The sequence below is a fragment of the Cololabis saira genome, chromosome 14, assembly GCF_033807715.1.
Source record: "Cololabis saira isolate AMF1-May2022 chromosome 14, fColSai1.1, whole genome shotgun sequence".
In the NCBI taxonomy this organism is placed as follows: Eukaryota; Metazoa; Chordata; class Actinopteri; order Beloniformes; family Belonidae; genus Cololabis; species Cololabis saira.
Window position 1 is genome coordinate 26,641,347 of NC_084600.1, and position 10,000 is coordinate 26,651,346.

Consider the following 10,000-nt stretch of genomic DNA (forward strand, 5'->3'; position numbering starts at 1 on the left):
ACCGGGTTTGTATGTGTGTATATATATATATATATGTATGTGTATGCGTATATATATATATGTAGATAAATATAGTAACAATGCACATATATATGCCTTAGGTTCCCTTTCAGCTGCCTGCTGATCAAAGCCGGGTACAAGTCACTGTCTGACCCGTAGCTAAAGCTTTCTCTTTAAATATTTTTATCCCTGATTTTTTCCCAGTTTACCACCCAGTGCTCCTACCTGAGTCAGTCCTGGGCATTGCTCCCTCTACCAACCCTGGGAGGCCCTGCACTGAGCTCAGGTCTCCTCCTTACTTGAGGAGTGAGCAGGCTGCTTCTTTCCACCAGACAGGGTGGGGTTTTCTCTGGCCAGACGTTGTGCGTGGAAGGATCACGTTATTCCGGCCAGATCCTCCCCACCCCATCTGGGGCCCCGAGGGGACAGTGTGTAGCCCAGGACTGCTGCAGGGTAGGACGGAATACCTGTCAAGTTTAGATTTAAAAATAAGGGACATTTTCCGCCACTGTCCCACCAGCCCAACCGAGGTCCAGTATCTTACATTTTAATACAGATTTACAAGAAATTTAAAATGACTACCTGTCAACTACCTAAAAAAACAACAATTATGTGCTCAGAATCTGATCTGCCAACCTCTGTTGACACTGAAATGCTGTGGACATTCTCAAGTAATTCCTATAATAGAGCCGAAAGGAAAACACCAATGGGAATTAAAGCACATGTATTTATTTAAAATATTTTCAGTTTATATATACATTGATCGTCTTCAAGTGAAACATTTACATTTTCTTTTCATTTGTAATTGTCTGTGGTGTCTGTGTCTGTGGCACCAACATGCCTTGTTGGAGATTTGCAGGGACATCTGGCATTCTGACATGATGTATTTAATAGGGGTGGGACAATACGGGTAACTCATGATTCAATACTGTGGCGATATGTGGCCCACGATAATGATAATATCACAATACACAATATCTTCGATATTTGATATATTGTAAGAAATTTCATCAACGATATGTGTGACTGAAAAAGAAAAAATACCCATAACAACGAAAACGTTTGTAGTTATGCATTTATTCAATGCCAAAACGAAGAAAGTGCATTTGTATAGTACCTCACTGCCCCCTAGGCTTGTAAATGTAAACACTGTACAGCTGGACAAATTAAAGTGCATGAACAATAGTGCGGTGACAACCTGCGTAAATCCATTATGTGTGTTGTAATAAAATATTGATATTTGCCGTCAGTTTAGCGATTATTTATTGCAACAGAGAGCGCAACAATATATTGCAATATCGATTTTTTTCCCCACCATTATTTAAGTTCATCATTAAAGTTGGTCGCTTCTCTGTTTTCGGGGCTGCTGCCTGCAGAGGGCGACGTGGTTGGACGTCTACAGGTGTGATGTGACCAGTGGGGTCCAGCAGCATGGATGTATTATATTAATCGTCCAGCAGGGGGCAGCATCCTCCACTAGGCCCAGAGGAGACGCGGAACCAATCATCTGTGTGGAGTGTAGCCTACGGAGCCGTTTCACAAACGCACACAATGGCTGTGGTGGAGACACACGTGAAACAAGAAACAGGTAAGATTTAAGTTTTATTTCCATGTGAGGTTTATTTCCAGCAGATTGTCGCGGCTTGTGGGCGCCACGAATCCTCGCTAAATGGTTGATTGTCAGTGTAATCCGATTACGTGAGCGTTTTCTGATCTGAAACCGTCGTGGCTCAACTACTCAGACTTCTGCAGTATCTGCGTATCGGCTCTTTACATCTGTCTGCGACCTGGATCTACATGCTGTCTGCAAATAAATAAATAAACAAACACAAACAAGGACAGGTATGTCATTAAACCACGAGGGAACTTTATAATGAAAAACGTCCTTATTAAATTAAGTTAAGACAGCAGAAACTGAAAACAACTATTCCCAAATATTGTTATTACAATGGGAAAAGTTCCGACGTCTGGCTATCATGATTTAGACCATTTAAATTTGATGCTGAACATCAGACAAATGTGTTCCTTACAAATGTCAGCATGTCTGGATTTTTAGCAAGCAAATGTTACTAAATAGTAAATGTATCGTCTTTCTCTGACACTTTGTAGAAGTACAACACCGGTGCAGGTAGGAAGCCTCTTTTATTTATTTATTTATTGGTTTAGTTGATAGGGACAATGCAGTTTAAACATAGTTTCAGTACAATGACAGCAACTGATGTTCTGCACACAGAGTTTATAGCTATTGCTAATTTGCAACTCCTGTCCCTAGTTGGGCTTTTCTAACAATAAAATACAATACAACAATATCTAGGACCTATAATACAAAATATAAAATTACATCTATTTAAAAACAATCACAAAATAAACAGTCACATAATCCCACAATCTCCACACATCATACACATACTCCCTCACTCATTCACTCCCTCTCAACACGCATCACAACACACAGTAACAACATTTCAAAAGTGGGTACAATCCTGTTGTGTTTTCAGCCAGTTCTTAACTATGGATGCAAAGATTCTGCTATCTGATGCCAATTTAATTTCATTCGGGAGTCCATTCCAGAGATGACCGCTCTTTACTGAGAAAGCTGATTGTCCGAATGTTGTTCTGCGGTAAGGTATTTTGGTGTGAGTTACTAAATGATCTCCCGAGTTTTGTCATCTGATCAGCTTTCGATGGAATATTGGAGATTATGATCTTTGACCCATTGATTGGAACATCGTTGGATAAAAAAGCATGTAATGAATAGCAATAATAATAATATAATAATAATAATAGTAATTAATAATGTTGTTCAAAACAGCAGAAGATTCAGAAGTCCAGTTCACACAGCTTGTAGATGGAGGTGCTGATGTGCAGCGTGTATTCAGTACAGAATAGAATAGAATTAGATGACTTTATTCATCCCCAAGTGGAAATTTTGTTGTCATAGCAGCCCAGCATAAATATAAAATAATGAAAACAAAAAAACTGAGGTAGAAAACTAAGGACACTTGGACAAAAAAAACAAAAAAAAAACAAGATAAATAAATAGGTATGGTGCTATGGCAAGAGTCAGAATGCAAGGTTACAGGCAGATTGAGTCCAGGTGTGTGATGATCATACCTCTGATGGAGGCGGATGAGTTATAGAGTTTAACTGCAGTAGGTAGGAAGGATCTGCTGCTCTTCAGCTTGTCCAGTGTTTTGTAGAGGGGGCGAGAGGGATTGCCTATCATAGCCAGCAGTTTTCCAGCATCCTCTCCCCCACCACTTCTTCCCGGGTGACAAGCTTAGGACCGACAACAGACTCTGCCTTCCTGATGCGTTTGTTCAGTCTGTTGGCGTCTTTTGCCTTCATGCCCGCCCCCCAAGACACCGCAGCAAAGACCGTGGTGCTCGCCATGACGGACTGATAGAACATATGCAACATTTAGTTGCAGACATGAAAGGAAGGGAGGAATGTTGACATGAATGTTTTCCTCCAGTGGAGTTTCGTAGTGTGGGAACCATCTTATTCTCAGTCCGTCAGAGGAGCAGCTTCAGTTACAGCAGTCTGGAGCTGTTCCTCCGCCCGGAGCTGCTGTTCCTAAAGGGGAGTTTTTCCTTGCCACTGTTTGGCTTAAGGGTTTTCTCCCACTAGGGGAGTTTTTACCTGCCATTGTTTATGTAATAATTGCTCGAGGGTCAGGTTCTGGGTCTCTGGAAAGCGCCTAGAGACAACTTTTGTTGTATTAGACGCTATATAAATAAAATTGAATTGCTTTGCAATAGGATGGTGTGGATTGTCATTGATTGACTGGAGCCTTCAACTGGGACTTTTGAAATCCTCCACCATCTCCATGGTCTTGGTGGTGCAGAGGTGGACAGGGTCGGAGTTGCAGCATGTAACTAAGTCCTGGATCAGTTTTGTGTGCCTTCCTCCTGTCCACTCCTGATACAGCCCACTATGGCAGTGTCATCTGCTCACATCTGAACATTGTAGGGCTCAGGGTTGTGCTGGAACAAACAAAACCTTAAAATTAGCTGCTCTGTAGGAGATTTTACGTAATAAGTAAGAAAAGTGGAATGTGGTCCCGGCTTTGGTGACGGAGAAGACGCCGTGGGGTAAAGGCAGGTGACTTCACACTGGGGAAGACGGAAACGGATGAAGATGTAATTAAAAAAACTACCACCCCCTAAACCAGGTGTCAGAAGTATTTACCTCCATTACAATTTCTTCTGTCTTTGCTTTTTTGTCACGTATTAAAACAAACATAACCTGAATAAATACAAAATGCAGTTTTTAAATGATGATTTCATCTATTAAGGGAAAAAGACGCTGTTCAATATTGATATCATGATAGTTTCTCCAAGTACTGAACCTGGAGGGAAACCACAAGGATTAAACTGTCTAAAGTGATGGATTCACAAACATTACTCACACTGCCGTCATCTACTAAGTACTAACAAGTACAAACAGGGCTGGACTGGGACAAAAAATCAGCCCGGGCATTTTGAGCCTAGACCGGCCCACCAGGTATTGATGGAAAGAAAATGAAACATTTCAGATATCTACAATGATATATTAACCCATTTTAAACAGGGGGAACGCATTCTGACAGCGTGAAATACTGCTGTCAGAATGCGTTCCCCCTCTGTTTATCATGAAGGGATGCTCTCACACCTTTCAAATTCATACTGCTGACTTCTTTCACCACCACAGATAAGTCCTGTGATTTTCAGGCTGATATCATCATATTTGACCATTTTAAACAGGGGGAATGCAGCGCTGCCTCTGTTTTTACTAACTAATGACCATGAATTGCCTAAACAGTGGGTTCTTCCAATATATGTATATTAATAAATTTAGTGACAATCAGGAATCCAAACACCACTGTCCCTGTCAAAAAAGCAACTTAAATTTGGAGTTGCTAATTTAGCTTTATAGAATATATAAGATATTGAATATGAACTCATCATTCTTCTAATAATATCAATAATAAGCCACGTGCTCTAATGTTGTGACTACTCCAGCCAGAGCTGCCTGGGAGACTTGCGAGGCCCTGTGTGGAATGGCTGGGGGGGGCCCTTGCGCGAAATTTTTGGGGTTTTTCGGGTCGGATCGGGTGTCTATATGCGCAATTTTAACTCTCCAATTAGCGAAATACTGGATACCTTCCCCTGCCTCATCATCATTTGGCTTGCCTCGACGCGGGGCCCCACGGCTGCTTGAGACCCGGTCGGATCGGTGATTTTTGTAACAAATGTATCAAATGAGCCTTTCAGAGAGACATCAAACTCCCCTGATGGAAATTTCCTGAATCTGTCTCGTTCTCTCGACATTGTGTGACAGTTTGTTCCAACTCCACCGTCTGGATCAGAGCACCTTGTGTCAATGCGCTTGGTCTGATCAGTTGTGTTGAACAACAGACACGCGCATCATTGCACATATATTTATTGATATGCACAGACTAGTACACATTTAGGTCTGTAATGAAACGTGACTGTTGATATTTATAAGAGAAAAAACGAAAAAAAAAATTGGAAAAAAAAAAAATGGCCCATAGCGCGAGGCCCCTTGGGGCGCGAGGCCCCTTGGGGTCACACGGTTCGCACACCCCCTGACCCTGACTCCAGCCCATAACCAATCTAACTCATCATAACCAATCGGCCAGTGGTACCAGTTGTTGTCAGGTAAAAAACTAAATCAAATGGGCCGATGGGCCTGCCCGCGCCAAAAAAAAAAAAAAAAAAAAATTTGAAAAAAAAAATAAAACAATTTTTTTTTTTTGGCCCGGCCCGGCCCGGCCCAAAATCACCATCGGCCCACCGGGCATTGCCCGGTATGCCCGATGGCCAGTCCACCCCTGAGTACAAATATGAGTGTTTGTCCTTCATCTTCTACTTTGGTGGTTGGTGCCGTTTCAAAAGAACTGGAGGAACTCTGGTACGCATATGATCTGTCGGTCTGATAAAAAAGGTTTTCTGTAGCAGATTTGTGATATATCCTCCTTTTCCATCACCAAAAACCCCACCTCATCTGAGGATATAAACCTTTTTGTAGTTTATGTAATTTTTTGTAACATTGATGTGTTTATGTTGACCCACTTCCAGTTTGTGTAAATTCAAGCATCATGGAAATACGACTGCCATGGGCTTTTTATTGAGTAATTAACACAAAGTTCTAGCTACAATATGTCTCAGTCTTCATTTGCAGCAATAATTTAGAAGACAGAAGACGACAGCCTTCTTTCAGAGACATATTGTAGCTCTACAACATGTTGTCCGGAGCTGATTTCTGTGTGAAGTGAAGTGAAAGGAGCCCTGGCTTCTACCCAGCCGTTGTCTACTTTTACAGATCTCAAACGTCCTTGTCTTGAAATTCTGGTTCTGGTTCATCACTCCAAACCTTTATACAAACATTATGAGCTCACTTTCATTCCCAAATAAATACCCACTTTCAGTTAACTTGTAGGTGGGAGTTGCTGGTTCATCACAGAGTTCTGCTTAAGCATCTCGCCTCTGTTTGTGATCAGTTCTGCTGCACTCACTCAAACCTTTGTTTGTGACTCAGGAAACGACAGCGTCGCTCATCTGGACGACGAATGGGATCAGACAGATTCTGGGGGAGAAAGTGACAACGCAGGCGAGGACAGCAGAGATGACGGTGACGATGAAGGGGATGATGCAGGGAGTGATGATGCAGGGAGTGATGATGCAGGGAGTGATGATGCAGGGAGTGATGATGCAGGCAGTGATGATGCAGGCAGTGATGGAGCAGGGAGTGATGGAGCAGTTGACGGTGGGGCTGGAGGCGGGTGGGCCGAGGCCATGGCCAAGATCCTGGGAAAGAAGAGTGCCAGCGGCGGGAGCAACATCCTGCAGAAGAACAAAGATCTGGACAAAGTGAAGGCAGCTGAGAGGGAGGAGCAGCTGAAGAGGAAGACGCAGGTAAACGCAGCCACCGCACACACTCACCACAGCTTCATCATGGGGTTCTTTGTGGAAATAGTTTAGATAGATCACAGGGATTGTATCGGTGTAGAAAAAAGCCCAGAACCGTCTCTGACCTTCAAAAAAGATGACCCAATCGAAGAATCTGGTAAATAGATCCTCTGAACCAGCAGATTCAGCTGTCCAAGCCCCTCCCTCCACATGCTTGCATGTTTTAAGCCCCTCCCTCCACATGCTTGCATGTTTTAAGCCCCTCCCAAGCCCATGTCATTTGAACATGTTAGTTCCACTCGGGGGTAAAACGTAACAGCTTTGTCTGATTCCTTAGTTTTTCTGTAGAAGTTCATCAGTGATTTATTTATTGAATCAGAACTGATCCTGCTGGTTCTAGTAGATTCAGCCATGTTTCCGTGTGAAGTTTAGCTGAATTATAACGTATTTGTATCTGGCAGGTGGACAAGAAGCGAACGTGGGAGATGATTTCCCGGGTAAAACCTGACGTTGCAAAGGACCGGGACACTGAAAGAGCTCTACAGAGAATCGCCACCAGGTGAGTGTTCCCTCCATGTGGAGATTATCAGGTTTAGGTCTCACCGGGAGCCGAAGGAACCCTGTCCAGCGTTGCTCTGCTTTAGCTCCGCTCTCAGCGGGACCTGAGCGTTTCAGAAGTGGAGTGTTTTGGGGTTCTCCCTGCTCAGCTGGTTTTGTGTGATCACAAGTTTGCACAAAGCTTTTGAGTTCATGTGAGAATCACACAAATCACTCTTTAGCATGTATAATTATGGTGAGTAGTGATGCACCGATTGTTCGGTAACCGAAATTGTTCGGCCGAAAATGGCAAAAAAACACTTTCGGTGTTCGGTGGAATAAGTGGGAAAAAAAACGAACAATTAATAACGGCGTTGTAATATAAGGAAATAGACTGGCCGCTCCCGTAAAGGTTGCGCACCACAAACATAAATCGTTGGCCAACCAAAAAGTCACCACATAAGAATTTTACCTAACTTTCACCAGGAGGTGGAACCAAAACAACATAATACGGGGAAATTTAAAAAAAAAAAATCAGTTTTTTATGTTCAATAAATATTTTCTACCTTGTAATTTTGTAAAAGATTTTTTTCTTTGAAAAGCATGCCTAAATCAAATTTATTTGATTTATGTAATGGTGAAAAAATTGGCAAAATAAATGAAAAATTGCGAAGAACCATGTTTGGTATTGTTCAGTATTTGGCCAAGTGTTTATTATTATTTTCGGTTTCGGTTCCGGCCACAAATTTTCATTTCGGTGCATCACTAATGGTGAGCATATATATCGCTTCCGTAACCCCCCCACCGGCAGTTTTCTACATGTCTGAATGTTAGTGTATGGGTCTGCTGGTGTTTTATTTTGAAAACCCACAAGAGTGTGTACGTCATTGTAGAGTCTGACTTGCTGCCAATTTCATCTTCTAATGAGGCGGTCCAGCATCACCATATACAGCACGCATCTTTAGCAGAGCAGAGTAGTTGGTCACCTCAGTGCTTCTGGTGGAACCCCTATCATTGTCTCGCATCACCAACAATCTCAGCCGTTGGCGCTGTGCTGTTGTGCCAGTTGGGACCTAGAGGTTGGACATAAATGTCATTCTGGACCTTTTCTGCTGTCTTTAACTCAGGGGGGTGGTGCAGCTGTTCAACGCTGTCCGGAAACACCAGAAAACCATGGATGAGAAGGTGAAGGAAGCTGGAGGCTCAGAGAGGAAGAAGGCCAAGATCCTTTCTTCCATCTCAAAGAAAGACTTCATCAGTGCGCTGAGAAGGACCGAGGAAGGCGGCAGAGAGTCTGTCAAGACTGAGAAGAATGTGGTGAGTCCATGTTGATTCAGTTCTGGAAGCAACGGTCCAAATCAGATGCCTGTTAAGTCAAAAAAACAACTTAAATCTCACTGAACTGTCATTTGGGCATGGTTTAACTGCAGCTGAGGTTTGTTTATGAGGCTGGTGTTTGTGGATGGGAGACTGAGTTCAGCTACTAAGCCCTTGTTTAATTGTTGTTTATAGACTTTATTAGTTAATCTCACTGCTGATGTGTGTTCAGGCCGCTGCAGCGGAGGAGAAACCTGCCTGGAGCGTCCTCCGAGACGACTACATGATGGAAGCCTCCATGAAGGACTGGGACAAAGACGGTTCTGGTGGTGATGATGCTAGTCCACAGTGAGGACGACAAGGATCCTGGTCCAGGACGAGGACGAGGGGATTCAGACCGTTATGCCTTCAGAAACAGTCTGGAGAAAAACAGGAAGCTCCGACCTGCAGATAACGTCTTTAATGTCTGCGTCTGAACTTGGCAGCTCCTGGTTCTGTTTTAAAGGATCCATGTTTGCAGGGTTAGCTGCTCTGAAAAATCTGTAAAATTGTCATGCAAAGACGCAGTTTAGTCAGTTTTAATGTGTACACACCGTTATGGTCAGTTTTGAGTTCTCCAGCAGTGACCTTCATGAATACCACTCTCCCCTGCTCTGTTGCACCTGTCTGCAGATGTTTCTGTGGAGAAACCTCCCATTTTCCTGGGTGTGGATAACCTGGAACTCCAGCTCCTCCACTGACCTCCATGTGAACCTTGACAGCAGAAAAATATTTACAACCTCGTACAAAAACAGCAAGAAGTACGGAGTGTGAAACCACCTAAATTGCTTTGTCTAAAAATTGATACAGGTGCATCAATATTATATAATAGGTGCGTTGTACCATTGTTTTTTGACTTATTGCATTTCACTGTTTTAATTAAATTTTCAAATGTATTATTCAATTTCTATTTTTTTTTTATTGTATTTATTTTTTTGTTATTGCATTCTGTTTATTCTATTTTTACACATACACCAGCACCAGGGTGTCATTGGACAGAGAACTTGCTTTCCTGTTGCATATGACGATACACACCTTGAATCAAAGATTACCCTCCACACAAAAGAAGTCAGTTTTGATGGAACCAGGAAAACGCAGATCAGCAGGGAGGAAGAGTATACAGGCTGACAGGACACATGCGCAAACAATCGGGGAAGATTGGAAACAGTGAAGTCAAACAAAGTATAACCCAA

At 42.7% G+C, this 10,000-nt stretch overlaps 1 protein-coding gene across 1 annotated transcript; it reads left to right on the top strand.

The window, feature by feature from the left end:
* Positions 1 to 1,468: 1,468 nt before the first annotated feature.
* Positions 1,469 to 9,711, top strand: rrp15 (ribosomal RNA processing 15 homolog). The gene is made up of 5 exons (XM_061739100.1): positions 1,469 to 1,588; positions 6,544 to 6,920; positions 7,376 to 7,473; positions 8,579 to 8,768; positions 9,001 to 9,711. The coding sequence occupies exons 1-5, from the start codon at positions 1,552 to 1,554 to the stop codon at positions 9,118 to 9,120; spliced, it is 822 nt and encodes a 273-aa protein (XP_061595084.1). The 5' UTR covers positions 1,469 to 1,551; the 3' UTR covers positions 9,121 to 9,711.
* Positions 9,712 to 10,000: the final 289 nt, after the last annotated feature.

What these genes read in the sequence shown, in the direction of transcription:
- rrp15 (XM_061739100.1), top strand. Translation starts at nt 1,552, where the DNA reads ATGGCTGTGGTGGAGACACACGTGAAACAAGAAACAG. An exon ending in AGCTGAAGAGGAAGACGCAG is followed by an intron (nt 6,921 to 7,375) that starts GTAAACGCAGCC and finishes TGTATCTGGCAG; the next exon opens with GTGGACAAGAAGCGAACGTG. An exon ending in CTACAGAGAATCGCCACCAG is followed by an intron (nt 7,474 to 8,578) that starts GTGAGTGTTCCC and finishes TCTTTAACTCAG; the next exon opens with GGGGGTGGTGCAGCTGTTCA.